Raw genomic sequence first — 16,139 nt, forward strand, 5'->3', positions numbered from 1 at the left:
CCAATGATGAAGACATTACCAAGACGAGTAGCAAACTCGTGACCTGTGGCATCTTGGACATGGATGGTCTCAAAGCTTCCCTTATGTTTCTCTCTATTCTTGATTACTCCAACCCAACCTCTGTTCCTTCCCCCAGTCACCATGACAACATTCCCAACATCAAACTTGATGAATTCAGTAATCTTGTTGTTCTCCAGGTCAAGTTTGATGGTGTCATTGGCCTTGATGAGTGGGTCTGGGTAACGAATGGTATGACCATCATAGGTATTCAGGTATGGCTTGCCCTTCTGTCCAAACTGTACTGATCGAACCTTACACAGCTTAAACTTTGCCTCCTCATCCCTGAAACTTCTGGTTTGATTAGCTGGCCCTGGCTATGTTGTTAACTAAGCTGATATGGTGATCATTGTCTGTGTGGCCCGGGATACAGTAGTGCTTGCCAAGAAAATCTCACAAGACTCCAGAATTAATTCCTATCTGCCTTACATTGTGTTTTGCATTGCACACAGCCTCCTCACATGCTTACATTGTGACATGTTTGAATTTAGTAATAGCTGTGTTGTATTTTGTTTAATTTTTATTATTGTTGTATGGGAAGATTAATTTCCTATATTTATTATATGTGTTGTTGTAATATCATGGTTGCATATTTTTTTGTGTTAGGATCAACGGTGCTTTTGAAAAAACATGGATAGGAGTTGGATGACAATTAAAGATTACTTGCATCCTAGATATTTGGCAGGAGTGAAAGAATTCGTTCAGTTCGCTTATTTAGGCAAGGATCCCACATATAAGCTCCCTTGTCCATGTAAAGGGTGCAACAACTTTGAGGATCAAACTATGGAGGTCATGAAAAGTCATTTGTGTGGGGGAATTGTTGAGAGCTATACTAGGTGGGTATATCATGGTGAAAGGTTTGAGGATTCTGATGAGGATGAAGATGATAACATAGTTTTAGATGAAGAAAACAGTGAGTCAGATGATATTCAAGAAATGTTAAATGACGTTGGTACTGCAAACTTTGGCGAGAATTGGAGAAATTCGGGGGAACATAATAGGGATATACCAAATAAGCAAGAGGGGGAAGCAAGTAAGTTTCTTAGATTATTATCTGAAGCTGAAAAAAGTCTCTACCCGGGTTGTGATAAGTACTCAAAACTTTCCTTTGTTGTCCATATCCTTCATTTGAAAACTATGAATCGGTGGACTTGCAAATCCATCGATATGCTGCTGAAATTCCTCATTCAAGTCTTCCCCATGGCATCAATTCCTAGCTCATACTATGATGCAAAAAATTTAATTCGTGAGCTAGGACTCAAGTGTGAAAAAATACATGCATGTGAAAATGATTGTGCACTTTATTGGAAAGAAAATGAAAGCCTCGATCACTGCCCAAATGAAAAATGTAAAGCACCTCGTTATAAATCCCCGGGTTCTAAAATTCCTAGAAAAGTGCTTCGCTATTTCCCCTTAAAGTCAAGGTTGCAAAGACTATTCATAAACAAGGAGATAGCTCAAGATATGAGGTGGCATAAAGAGAGACGCGTTCCCAAGGAAAACACAATGACACACCCTGCTGACTCAATAGCTTGGAAGGAGTTTGATAACAGTCACCCATCTTTTGCCGAAGATCCTCGTAATGTTAGGTTGGGGCTTTCAACTGATGGTTTCAATCCCTATGGAAACATGAATAATGCATATAGTATATGGCCTGTAATCCTTGTTCCTTACAATCTACCACCTTGGAAATGCTTAAAGGACCCTTTTTTCCTGTTATCAATGATTATTCCAGGTCCTAAGTGCATAGGAAATGATATGGATATATTTTTTAGGCCTCTAATTGATGAGTTGAAAGAGTTTTTTGACACTGGCTTTGAGACTTATGATGCAGCCGTGGGAGAAAAATTTATGTTACGGGCTGCTCTATTGTGGACTATAAGTGATTTTCCAGCATATGCCTATTTGTCAGGGTGGAGTACGAAAGGTTATAAGGCCTGTCCTATTTGTTTAGATGATACAACCAGTGTATATCTGAGAAATGGATTAAAATGTTGCTATATGGGGCACCGGCGATTTTTGCCAGCGGACCATAAATGGCGCAGAGAAAGAAAGTCATTTAATGGCAAGAGTGATCTTAGACAGCCTGTTAGAACTTTATCCGGTGAAGAAATCTTTGAACAACTTCAAGAGTTTGATCAAATGGTGTTTGGTAAGGCACCTGAATTGCTTAAAGAGAAGAAAAGAAAACGCATGCAAAATCAGTCAAATTGGTTGAAGAAAAGCATTTTTTTTGAGCTGCCATATTGGAGTACTAACAAAATTAGACACAACTTGGACATTATGCATATCGTGAAGAATGTGTGTGAAATTTTGTTGGCTACAGTGATGGGTACGGGACACAAAAATAGGGACACTTGGCAAGCTAGAGAGGATTTGAAGGAAATGAGATTGAGGGAAGAATTGCATCTTCAAACTCAAGGGGATTCAAAGGTGATGCCCGCTGCATGCTACACTCTTTCACGCAGCGAAAAACAAAAACTATGCCAGTTTTTGAGCTCACTCAAGTTCCCCGATGGATTTGCCTCAAACATATCTCATTGTGTTAAGCCAAAAGAGTGCCAAATTTCAGGGATGAAGAGTCATGATTATCATGTATTCTTGCAACGTCTACTTCCATTAGCAATTAGAGGCATGCTGCCAAAGGATGTTTCCCAAACTTTGGTAGAACTAAGCAATTTTTTTAGGAAAATTTGTTCCAGGACTCTTTATGTAGATGAGTTAGATGCACAGGAGAAAAACATTGTTGTAATACTCTGCAAACTTGAAAAAATTTTCCCTCCAAATTTCTTCGATGTAATGGTCCATTTAATGGTCCATTTACCTGCTGAAGCAAAACTTGCTGGCCCAGCACAATACCGGTGGATGTTCCCATTTGAGAGGTAGTGTAAAGGCTATTTTAAGACTGAATCTTCTTTTGCTTCATAGGGTCGTACTGCTGTGACATCTTATGGCTGCATTTTTGTGACACAGAAAAATGGGTCAATACAAAGGTTATGTGCACAACAGAGCTCGACCGGAAGTATGCATTGTTGAGCGTTACTTGGATGATGAATGTCTAACATTCATTTCCAGGTACTTGCACAATGTTCCTACAATATTTAATGAACCAGAAAGAAACATCGAACGCTTTGAGGCTACTGGAAAGTTGTCTATTTTTTCTGGAATGGCTCGGCCTTTTGGGGCAGCAACATTTTGTTGCTTAAGTGAATCAGAGTTGATGAAAATACATTTATTCATCTTGAAAAATTGTGAAGAAATTGATGATTACATAAGGTAATAAATTTATTACCTTATGTATATGAGAAGTGTTATATGTTTAGTCAATTTTAGCACTAACCGTAGCACATAGATAACTAATAATACTATTGTATAGGATGCACAAAGAATTGCTTCAGCAGCAAAATGTGTCGAATGTAGAGCAGATGCACGATTTAGAGTTTCCAAAGTGGTTTGAAGATCGTGTAAGTATGGAACAAACTACTAGAAAACTTGTGGTATTTATATAGTTGTTAATTTGTTCAGTCATTCTAATTTCTTATTTGGGTCATATAGGTCACTTACATGCATACACAAGGCAGATGCTGTGATGAATTGTTGTCTTTGGCCAAAGGACTGGATTTTAGAGTGATCAAATATCCTGGTTGTAATGTCAATGGGTTTAGATTTCATACCAAAACACGTGAGGTAGACAGAAAAACCCAGAATAGTGGCATTATGGTGAAGGGTGAGCATGCTGATGTAGAAATAAACTTCTATGGTGCTATTACAGATATCTTAGAGGTTGAATACTCCTTCAGTCAAAGCCGAGTAGTTCTGTTCAAGTGTGATTGGTGGGACTTGAAAAATAGCTCATGTCTTAAAATAGACAAACAGAGTAATCTAAGCAGCGTCAATTTGTCAAAAAAATGGTATATAGACCAGCCATTTGTATTCGCTTCCCAAGCCGAACAGGTCTTTTACGTAAAGGATATGAGGCTTGGAGGTGATTGGCATGTTGTCGAGTCAGTCTGTCCACGTTCATCATATGCTGTTCTTGAAAAGGATGAGGATAAATCATGTGAAGAAGAACAAGTTTACCAAGAAGATTATCTTGAAGACCTAATTGGGGTTCAAGAGAATGTCGATTTGTCTAACTTGAAAAGAGGTGATATGCTAGCTGATGAAGCTGTAGAAACTGGCATCCTAAATTCTGATTCTTCAGCTAAACATGCCAGGAAAATGGATGATTTTTTTGTTGATGATGATGAGATTCAGCAATTGAGCTCGAGTGAAGATGAAAGTGAAAAATTTGTAGAAAGTGATGACTATGAGTCTGACTAAACGATGTTGTAAATAACATTTTCAGTTTCTATTTATAGTTACAATGTAACTTTTGGTTCAAATCAAGTGTATTTCTTGTCTTGAATTATTTTTAGTCACTCTTATCTTCTAATTTGCAATATCTATTGTAAAATACAAGGCATATTAATTAAGTTCCTCCTTCGGGTGAGCATGCTGGTAATTGTACCTTGTCCTGGCATTTTAGACATATTTAGTCTAAATGCATGGCTGATTGATATCTTTTTATCATGTAGTTACATGGCTGGGCCAGGGAAGAAAGGAAAATGTCCTATGCGACCAACTCGAGGTGCTGAAATACCTAATGCAGCAGAAGCTAGAGAAAAAATAGGTGAACAGGTGATGAAAATTGACTTTGCTATGTACTTGTACCTTCACTTCTTTATACCATTGGTTTTAAACAATTAAGCATCTAAACCTGCTGTGTATTTCTTACCTGCTGAATAGCAAGTTGGTGGCCCAAAAGATAGTCTGGCTAGCAATGCCAATAATGGTGTACAACTCAGCCTATCTAGAAAGTCAGTTCAAATTCGCCTATTTGATGAGACTGAGGTTAGTTCTTACTTTTGGTAGTTGGCAATATTTGAAAAATACATTTCTAATGTGTAGTTGGCTGGATTTTAGGATCCTACTACCTCAAATGGTCGCAAAACTGCTACAGGATCATCAAGACATGAGTTGACAACTCCTACATCTATTGAGCAGCAAAATACTACTCCTACTTCAGTACAAGTCGGATCTAACCAGTCCATTGGTTGTGGAAGTGACCGGATTAATGAGAGCGATGATGTTCAACAGAATGATACCGGTATATGAGATTTACTTGTAATTTATATTACACAGCTAATTTCATTTCAGATTTTTCCACTCACATTCATAACTGTGTACTATGTTTTGGGTAGGTGGTATCAATGTAACTAGGAAAAGAGGATATACTCGCAATATTGCACTGTCCAAGGAAAAGAAGGCCGGCAAAAAGGTAAAAGTCCAGGTCTCTGAAGTTAGTGGAAGAGTAATTGGAGAAGGGGCACAACAGTACATCTCAGAGGCAAGTTGTGTCATTCGTAAATATGGCAAATGGAAAGCAGAAAAATGGTCCAAACTGGCCAGCTCTGATAGAGAAGGAATGCTAAAACTTGTTAATGTAAGTGAAATTGTTTTGAAGGCTTGTTTTTCTTCTTGACTTGGTAACAACTAGTTCTGCAACAGGACATTTATGCACTTTTTCTGACATTTACAATAAATTTTTCACTCATATTTCAGAATAGTTTTGCTTATGATGAAGGAGAACATGTTAAGCCAGCACTTCTTAAGCAGTTAAATACACAGTACAGAAGTCGACGATACAATTTTCACAAGATTTTCAAGAAATTTAGTACAAAAGAGGAAGCACTTGCAAATCGTCCACAATATGTTGAAGAATCTGATTGGATTTACCTTTGTGACTATTTCTGTAGTCTAAATTTTATGGTATAGACGCCGACTTTTGATCATTTACTATTGTTCTTTCTCATGTTTTTTGTGTGTTAAATTTTGATCACGGCTGAACTTGATAAGTGCAGAAGATAAGTGAGAGGAACAAGATCAATAGATCAAAGCAAAAAACTGCTCATACAGCTGGAACAAAATCCTTTCTTCGTCATAAAGCTGACCGGGTATTTGATTATCTTGAAGACATGTCTTTTGGATTGTTTAGGCAGGTTATTTAACTTCTTATTGTAACAGGAAGCACAAGAAGGGAGGGAAGTTGGACCAATAGAACTTTATGACATCACCCATTACAGCAAGAAGAAGAATGCAATGGTTGACGAAACATCTGCTATGAACTTAGTAAGAAAAATGGAATTGGTACATGGTATATTGTTGTACAACTCTTATGAAAGTCTAACTTCAGAATTTACCTTTGTGACAGAGCATGATGAAGGAGAAAAAGTTGGAATCTGAATCCAGTGGTGCAAATAGGACTGAAGAAGACATTTCCATTGAAGTAACTGGACGTGTAACCGGATACGTACATGGCCGTGGTCCCTCCAAAGCTGGAATAATTGCCCAAAAGCTTGCAGAGATAGATGATTTCAAGAAAAGAGCAGAACAAGCGGAGAAGCGCTCAGCTGAGTTGGAAATAACAGTCCAATCTCAACAACAACTTATGGAGAAGCTTGTGAACCAGCAAAGTGAAATGCAGAACCAACAAAGTGAAATGCAAGATCTCCTTAAATCTTTGAAAGCACAGCTGCAAGCCAACAAGTAAGACGATGAAGGCACATCTGAACGAACTGATTGGTAAGCAATTTTCAACTATATATACTTGTCGAAATAGATATAATGGCTGCTATGGTTTAAAGTTAACATACGTTATTGCAATTTAGTTATTGGTAGGTGACAATATTAACTTGTAATATCAAGACTGAGGAGGGACATTTAAGAATTACTTCTGTCAACACAAGGTTCTAATCAGATGGTGTTTTGATCTTGGGAGTACATTTGTGGCTTTATCATAGCTTTGTTATCATGAAACAATAACATTACACAAAAAAAAGCTTCAATAGTGTTTCTGTTTCATGATATTAATTTGAGGAGCACAGAAGGGCTAAAGAATAGAAAAGATTATTATTGTCATTTGGCCAATGAGTTAGCTAAAAACTTAAAATATTGTCATGTTTAAGACGTTTTATGGTCAAGATACAGAAACGCTTGCATCTTGCAGGTTTCAAAGGTTCATGGCAATTCTGGACCTGTCTCTCCCTTTCATTCTTGTAGGTGCCACTTATTATTCTCAGTGTTTTGAACACAAACTAGTGTAGTGTCTATGTCACTACTGGTCGTTGTGGACAGAGTAGGAAGATTTGATATCTGCTTACTAATTTAGGTTAGGAATGAACAGCAAAAACAAAATACTGATTTAGCTTTTTGAATACTTGCTAAACATTAATTTCATGCAATTTCCAGTTAAGCCTAATGATTTGCTATGTGGTGTCCTGATTCTAGTTTTTCTGTTTTGCAATTGCTGCATTCATTACGGTGCCCTCATACCATAATCTTGTTTTGCCTAAGTTTTGGTTGATCGAATTCTTGAAAACTCTCAAAATAGATGTGTAAAAAAAAATTTATGTTTCTTCTCAAAGAAATTTTGATTTGATTCTTGGATTTTTTGGAACCGACGATACCAAATTCATACAATTATCTTGGGTTAGTTGCTTATGGCTAATTTTACTAGCCATTGAATTTTTTTTTTATTGTTTTTCCGGATGCCAGCAAGTTGGATTTGATTACCAGTAAGCAAGCCAGTAAATAGTAACATATCTGTTTAGTCTAATAAAGCAATTAGAATGGTTCAGCAAAACATACGTAACAGATGAGACTAATTAAATCTCAATCTAGAGTAAATCTACCAATAGGATTCTACTGAAGTTCTGCTTAGGTCCCACCCCCCAAAAAAAGAAAAAGAAAAAGAAAAAATAATTTTCTGTTTGCCGAGACCAAAAATGTGGTGTCATGTACTTTACTTACAAAGGGAGAGAGAGAGACAGAGAGAAGCTAGACCTGAAAGGACAATACATGTTTTTATAGTATTTACAAAACAAAATATTTACGAGTGTCTTGTCGTCTGCGGTTAGCAAATTTTCACATCACAACACACTTGTCTTTGGATGACTTTGTCTCCTGCAATTGCTGCATTCATTACGGTGGTATCAGATTAGTGAATGCTTGTTACTTTTGTTGTTTATTTAGCAATTAGAGACTGTTTTGCTTTTGTCACCTGATAACTTTACTAATAACTTTACTACTTTATTGCAGATACATTGCTCATTTTGGAGGTTTCGAAGAAGATTAGCAGTACGGCTTACATGTCGGCTCAAAAACTGTGGTTATAGTGCTGTCTTAAGTTTAGAAAATGTTTCAGAAGCGCAGGATATGTTTTGGGACTTGGAATATGTTTTTTAGTGCAGCCTTGACTTATATGAGTAGTATTTGTTCTACTCAAACTTATGAAACTATTTGTACTATGATGTTGCACTTATTTATGACATTTGAATATTTAATATATTATTTTGGCATATTCTATTGTAACGGGTGCCTACATTTGTTATTTATTAAACATTGCTGATATTTTCATTTTTTAGATATTATTGTAGTAGGAAAGTCATGTGTAAGGTGTTGTAAATGAGTAGTATTTTTCTAGGCAGGATGTCTTTATTGACAATTGTTATTGTCACTCAATCAAAACTGTCTATTGATAAGGGATTGTTGCCACAGTTGATCAGGGGTTTATTGACAACAAAGTTGTCACTAATTCCCCTATGCCTTCACTATCGTGCCTTCATGCATCACTTGCATCACTGACAAGAGAAGGTGTTGTCACTAGATTTATAGATTTTACTGATGACATATATTGTCATAAAAAGTTTCATTCAGTGACGACTCTAAGGTCGTCACTGTATACTTTCATCTTTTACTGACGACATAGATTGTCATAAAAAAGGTTCTATTTACTGACGACTTTAAAGTCGTCACTGTATACTTTTACCGACGGAGATTCAGTGACGACCTTGCGACAACTGAAATGTTGTCAATAATGGTCATCAGTGACGACTTTTTGATTATTTGTGACGAAAAGTAGTTATCACTGATGACCAAAATTCTTGTAGTGTGGTTACAATTATCATATCTATTCTTTGGATTAACGTTTTGGTTAGGCTATTAACTCAAGGACATGAGTTAGCAGCTGCAAAGTTCTTGACTTGACTCTCAAATCCTTCCTCCTTCCTCCTTTTCCTTTGTCGCGAGCCTCCCTTGAACAAAAAAAATCTTGTGGTACCCAAAAGGCTTTAGTACTATTCATTGGCATATATAACATAAGGATGAGCCATGTACAGAGAGATTCTTCTTTTGTCCCTGGCGTTAGAAAGAGGGTCCAACCTCAATGTCTTTAGTTCCCCCCTCCCTCTCCTAACCTCCCCTGCCTTCCATGCATTTTTTTTTTCTCTCTCTCTGGATAGCTACAACTGCCCCTTCGTTTCCATCAAAAAGAGAGAAAAAAAAAAGAGAGTTTTACGAGCATCATTTTTTACACCAAAACTTTATATTCGATTAGTCAAATTTTAATTTGTTTCAGTTGGGTCATTTCAATATATGGAATTGGAAAATTGTGAAAGTGAAAATGCTACTTGGCACTTTGGTGAGAAACAATTTCTCTCTCTTTTTTTTTTTTATTCATTTCAAGAAAACCAACCTAAGACACAAAAAATATCAGATTCTTACTTGAATAGAAATGCTAATGGCATTAATAACCAGAGGAACCAAAGTTTTTGTCTCCTCCAAACTTCTTCCTTGAAGGAAGGAATGGCCATAGTCGTTGCCACCGAAAGGTCCCATAACAATCAGTGAGCTATTAAAAAGTTCCCTACAGCCTGCAAAGAGTGATAGCATACCGATATACTCGAATAGCTTAGCTAAGTTCAATTTTTCAGACAAATAAACCTTCCAATTGAAGGAGCATTGAATTAAAGCTTGTTCAATAGAACTTTGAAAAAAAAAAAGGCATAGTATGTCATCAGCATGTTGTCAAATATCTAAACCCCTCTAAGGTAAACACTAGAGTCAATTTCAACATATATAATTGCAAAAGTATTCTTATGATTGGCCCGTGATACATGGGGTCTGTGGTTTCCCCTTTTAGCCTTTGAGGTGGTAGAACAAGATTGCAAAGATATAGGTGCTTATGACTTGAGCACCTGGTATTGGATGAGGCAAAAATTTGGGTAGAGCCGATTTTAAAGACCTAGTGATCCAAATTTTATCATATCTTTAATACTTAAATTGATAAAATAGTGCAATAAATTTTGAACCACTAAATTTACATAAATCGGGTCTATTCACCTTTGGATGTATCTCCCAAGTTATCCCATATTTCAAAATTATACTTGTCCCTATGAACCTATTAAGTTTAGATGAATGGACGAGTGTAACCTAATACATTATTTAACACAAAGTGTAATATATGGTTTGGTGGAATCTCTTCTTGAAATTTAACGCCAACATGAAAACCTACTTTCGCTTGAAAAGTGTAAGCAAATCAGTTTCGGACTAATAATAACTAGTATTAGTTAGTTTAGTATGTCGCTAACTATTTTCTCGCCAAGAAGTCTTACTTGATGATCTACAAAGAGAGGGCAGTACTCCTTTGAACCAGCTCAGTTGAGTTCTCATGGAGATATTAGACGTAGTAAAATGGATTCCTCTTTCTTCATAAAAACCAACATCAAGTGCTGGAGCTCCCACAACTGCAAAATTGATGCCGGCACCAAAGTTTGAGCTACTTTGGTTCACGCCCCTAATATATGGTGGTATGAGTGGAAGCCCATAATACTCAGCTGCAAAAGAGAATGCCGGCGTTAAATATCCGGCAATGATCTAGACTCTTTACCACACGAATTTTGTATTGGAACCGAAAACTATATGTATGAAGACTGACGATATTGACACTCCACAAGAAAAATGCTAAGCACTCCACGCTTACTCATTATTGTTGGAAATGTCAGGAGGACCGGTAACCAGCTGGAATCTCTAATAATGTCTTGGGACCAAAAATGAAATGTATGACAATGATGGCTACCGAGTTCCATAATCTTAAGTTTGGGGGCAGAAGTTTAACGAAGGATACAGTTTCTGAACAAAACAAAGGAAAAACAATGTAGCAGTATTTCTTATGCAGGTCTTTCTAGCACAAAGTGGTGGCGGATATGCATATTAGTCTGATCACGTCCCATTGGAACGTAGGTAACAGTAGGTAGTAACAATTTTACAGACAACGAAATCTTTAGAATTTTGTCTTTTATTTTGGGAAAATTAGAATAGAAAAGACATATAATTTGAGGGCAATGCGATAATTAAAGAGTGAATTGCTTGTGTATATATGAAGCACTAACCCATGAAGTCTATGATTGTTCGACCGTCAGAAGTTCGACCAGTGGGATGATGAAAGTAGGTCTCTCCATAAGGGGGTGAGGCATAGCGGGGAAGTTTATGGGTCCCTGGAAACATTTGTTGATAAATGTGGATGTAATTTCCAGCATCTGAGAGAGAATCACCAAAGGCATAGATGGATGTGTAACAGGCCGAAGCAATTTGAAGGGGAGTCAATAATAATACTACGAGAATGGCGAAACAGAATGGGAGGGTTTTCAGAAGAGCTGATGAGGAAGATGCCATGTCTACCTATTTTTGTGACTGAAACCACCTTACTTATAGTGCCCCGGAAAGCACTTAAAATAAAGTTTTTATTTTATTTTATTTTTTTTTCGACACAGGGGTATCCAGGTCAATCCTTACGGGGGACTAATCCCCCTACGCTCCGGAAGAGGAGGCTCCACCACACCGAAGACGTAAGTCACGGGACTCGAACTCTGTAGGTAAGTGGCCATACCTAAGAGGGGGAGCATACCATCCGAGCTATCTCGTGGAGGCGTAAAATAAAGTTTTTACGTTTTTTTTTTTGAATGAAAGGTCGCTTTTTACAATCCTTTTCTAAATTTTGCACTCTTGTGTAGCCATTTCCCTGTTGATGGTTGCAGGACGACCCGCTGGCCGCTAGTGCTATTGATAGTTTGTGATGGGGCCATGTTGGCCCGATTCGACTTCAACTATTCATTTCAAAATTGAGATAATTTCAATTAAGACCGCCACAAATTGTGACAAATTTGAGGGAGGTAGGGATTGAATCCCTGACCTCCAGCATCACCTTTAATGATGGTGACCACTGGACCAAAGGGCCAGTGGCTAGATAATTTCTCATACCTCCTTGAGAGTTATTCTAATTATATGCAGGTGCCTCTCTCATGTTTTAATAATTATATTTACCTTCCTTGATTGATTGAAAAGACTTTAGTAACCTTTGACTTGCCAAAAGAAAAATGGAAAAAAAATAATAAGTGACGAGATAATGAGAGAACCAAACGTCACCTACCCCATGACAAACTCCTGCCCTCTTCTCCACTTTTCTTCGTCGGCCTCCTCTCGCCCCCCATTTCCTAACTCTACCTTCCATCCCTTTGCGCCTCTCCTCCTTCCTTGATTGCTACCTTTCTTTTACCCTTTTTCTTAGCTGATAACTAGAGCTATCAATGGGGTTGGGCGAACTCACAACCTCTTATATTTTGGTTTGAGTCTGTAAACTTGATTGTTAAAGTTTTTAGAATCTAATGGTAGTCTCTGCTTGTTGGTAGTTTTGATATGAGATATTTTGATGGGAATAATGCATGCCGGTTTGTTTGGATTGAACATTATTTCCCCAATTTTATTTGTTTACATCATCATTACAATTTTCAATATACCTTTTTATCTTCCCAATTATCTTTTTATTTCACATACATCACATCACAAAAAATGCTACAATAAAAATATTCCAAATAACTTACACAATTATCTTGTTTGGATTGCTTCCCAATTTTATTTGTTTACATCATCTTTACAATTTTCAATACATCTTTACAATTTTCAATACACCTTTTTATCTTCTCAATATCTTTTTATCTCACATACATCACATCACAAAAAGTGTTACAGTAAAAATATCCCAAATAATCCCAAATAACTTACAATCCAAACAGACATATGCTATCTCTCTATCTATCTATTTGTCTGTCTGGCTATCTATCTATGGTGAATCTTAGTGTTTTGGAGTGAGTATAATGTTATCTTTTAGTTTTGTACTTCCTAATAAGCCCTCATTCTTTTATTGTGTAATTCATTGTATTTCATTTATGGTGATACACGCACACATACATATATATATAACAACCTTCTATTAACTTTAAGTATATTTGTATTATGATGGCAATAAATATGAAAACTTCCTAACCAAAATTCTTTATCTACACATAGTTGGTTAAAAAAATATTAATACTATTGAAATGGATTACTAATAAAAAATACAAAGAAAATACAAGAAAATTAAAAACTACAAAATAACATAAAAGAAAAGAAAAAATAAAATTACAAATAGGAATAAAAAAAAGAATAAAAAATGATATGCCCACCATCTCTGGAAATTGAAATTATGAAGATAAATAGCCAGCTAGGAATAATTATGATGGAATATTTAAATCCCACCACCAACAAAAATAAACACCTTAAAAAATATAAAAAATTCATATTCGAAGAATTCATATTGACTTAATTCTATTGGCTGCTCCAATGCTCGATGTCTAGATATATTGTTCTCTCTTTAACACCTTTTGTGCATAAAATATTACAATATTATGCTTTTTCTATAATGAAATTAAGATTATTCAAAAATTTTGGCTAAATTCTTCAGATTTTGAGTTATAAATTATCTAAAATAATTCAAAAAATATTTTTAAAATATTAGAGCAATGGTTTCAATGTAAATAATATTTTCAAAAAGCCACTTTTAAAGAAAAAATTGTGATATTAACAATCAACATTTCACAAAAAACCTTGCAAAAAAAGAAATATAAAATTTTGGGAGAACACAATCACGTGCAAAACACATAAAATATTACTATTTACTTTCAACGAAAATTCTAAGGATTGGTACAGTGGTTTCTACCAATGCATTGGTAAAGTGGTTTGATGTGGTACGGATGTGGTTAGGAAAAGCAAAATTGAAGGTTGTTTTTGGTGTGGGCTATGGCTGCCGGAACTTAAAATGAGTGTTGTAATGGTGGGTTCCACATTGAAGTGACCCAAGACAATTTGTCAGTCACATCCCTTGGGTTCACCTCCACTGTGGGTTCACCCACGTTAACCCATGTGAAAAGACCCAAGACATTATTATTGTTTTTTAATTTCTGAACAATAGACATAATGAAGAAAATGCAAAGTTAGATACATAACTAAAAAGAAATTTAAAAAAATAAATAATATATGTATGTGCAAAATTAGATAAACTTTGATTCATTTAATTACATAAATTGACAAAAGAGTAGATAATTTAAATATTTTAGAAGAAATTTTGGAATAATATGTACAATTAATTAAACCAATCATAGGAATTAATAATTGTAAAGGAGTAAACGAATGGTTAATTAATTAGTTGAGATAGAATATTTGTAGGAGAAGTAATATGTTGTTTTATTATATGAGAAGTAATTAATATGATTCTTTTATTATATTTGAGGGTAGAACATAAATAAATGTTTAAAAAATGCATTTGTAATGATATTAGTCCAAATTAATGAGAATAAAGTGATGACATAATAACCGGAGTGCAAATAGGTGAAATTTAATTAGACCACACTTGTCACTTTTAAATTTTCAACATTATCATCATAATCACTTAATTATACTTTTATAATTTGATTAACATATTGTCTATGTATTGTCATTCAATAGCACAACTAACTTTCATCGATAAACAACCATAAACATTATAATTACCTAATTCATAAAATAATATTAAAAAAGCTTTTAAAAGATCAAAGTTTATTTGTTTATTAAGATTTTATACCAATTTCTTCCATAAATAAAGTGATTGTTTTAAATTACACATAGATTGAGTGTGCCCTTTATCACTAGTAATACTAATGGTATTTGCACTAATGTATACATGCTTGAAATCAAATATCCGTATTGATTAGACTATGTAGTGATACAGTTAACAATATTTTTAATAGGTGTAAATACAAAAATATAATTCCTCATTATCTATTCTAAAAGTATGACAACAAACAATCTTCACATTAAAAGTATTCCATATACTTTCATGGATAATATAATACAAGATGACATGCCCGAATTTACTAATGAATGAATAATTTTCTTTCAAACAACATAAAAAAACTTTTTACAGTTGTTACTCCCGAACTTGAACATATTTTTAGGCAAAAGGAGATAAAAATTTATGATTAAGTGACAAAATCAACTCCACTTTATTAGAAAATGATATCACAATAATATTAAAACTAAATCATTACTAACCAACCATTATGAAGAAAATAAGTTTAAAAGTTGTAATTTAAATCAAGAGTAAATCTTATATATACTAACAGTGTATATACTATCACCGTTTGATTCATGACATGTGTGCAAAGATTGAATTTCAAATTCAAATTCTGCATAGTTGTCGTTCATCCAACGCTGATAATGTATACACTGTCATTGTAGGAAAGATTATTTCTTAAATCAATACATGACATATATCCAAAATTTTGGAAGAAATACAATTTTTGTTTATAATACTTTGCATGTGTGTAGGACTGATCATTAATGTTTGGATAAAAACAAATTTGGTTCCCAACGTTTCAAATCTTAAGCATATTTAGGATAATTGACGAAAAAATGATGATTAAGGATCAAAGTCAATTTGCCACTACTCAATAGTTTTGACTTTGCATTTTTTATAGCAATGTTTCGAATTTGGATCATCATGGTATTTTAGATTTTAAATAGTGATATTAATGGTTTCAAAGGAAAAGAAATGCAAATTAGATTAAAATTATGTTGAAAATGTGCAAAAGTTCAAGAAACTTCTTTCTTTTATTTTTTTTTATTTGTGTATTCATCCCATTTGTTCTCATAGACTTTTACTCTTGCATAACTGGTCTCAAATGTAGCATAATATATGTATGTATGGTTTTGCATTATGGAGAATTAATTGATAAAGAATTCTATTATTTTTTTGTTACTTGTGTTGATATTTAAATGCTCAATTAGATATCCATTCAAACTATAAAGAATATGAACTATAAGTAAATCAGATTCGTTTTCTTTTTTCAATT

The 16,139-nt window shown here is 34.8% G+C and overlaps 2 protein-coding genes across 2 annotated transcripts; both read right to left on the reverse strand.

Annotated features, from left to right (window-relative positions):
- Positions 1-19: 19 nt before the first annotated feature.
- Positions 20-536, reverse strand: LOC113756781 (40S ribosomal protein S4-like; the record flags this gene model as incomplete). Its single annotated transcript, XM_027300321.1, has 2 exons — positions 527-536; positions 20-370 (listed from the first exon to the last, which is right to left on the reverse strand). Coding segments are annotated over exons 1-2 (361 nt in total), but the record flags the coding sequence as incomplete, so codon positions are not given.
- Positions 537-9,500: 8,964 nt separating this feature from the next.
- On the reverse strand, positions 9,501-11,632 carry LOC113756785 (GDSL esterase/lipase At1g28570-like). Its single transcript, XM_027300328.1, has 3 exons — positions 11,328-11,632; positions 10,551-10,772; positions 9,501-9,809 (listed from the first exon to the last, which is right to left on the reverse strand). Exons 1-3 carry the CDS (start codon positions 11,608-11,610, stop codon positions 9,649-9,651), a joined length of 666 nt encoding a protein of 221 aa, XP_027156129.1. The 5' UTR covers positions 11,611-11,632; the 3' UTR covers positions 9,501-9,648.
- Positions 11,633-16,139: the final 4,507 nt, after the last annotated feature.

The sequence above is a fragment of the Coffea eugenioides genome, unplaced genomic scaffold, assembly GCF_003713205.1.
Source record: "Coffea eugenioides isolate CCC68of unplaced genomic scaffold, Ceug_1.0 ScVebR1_2485;HRSCAF=3517, whole genome shotgun sequence".
NCBI lineage: Eukaryota > Viridiplantae > Streptophyta > Magnoliopsida > Gentianales > Rubiaceae > Coffea > Coffea eugenioides.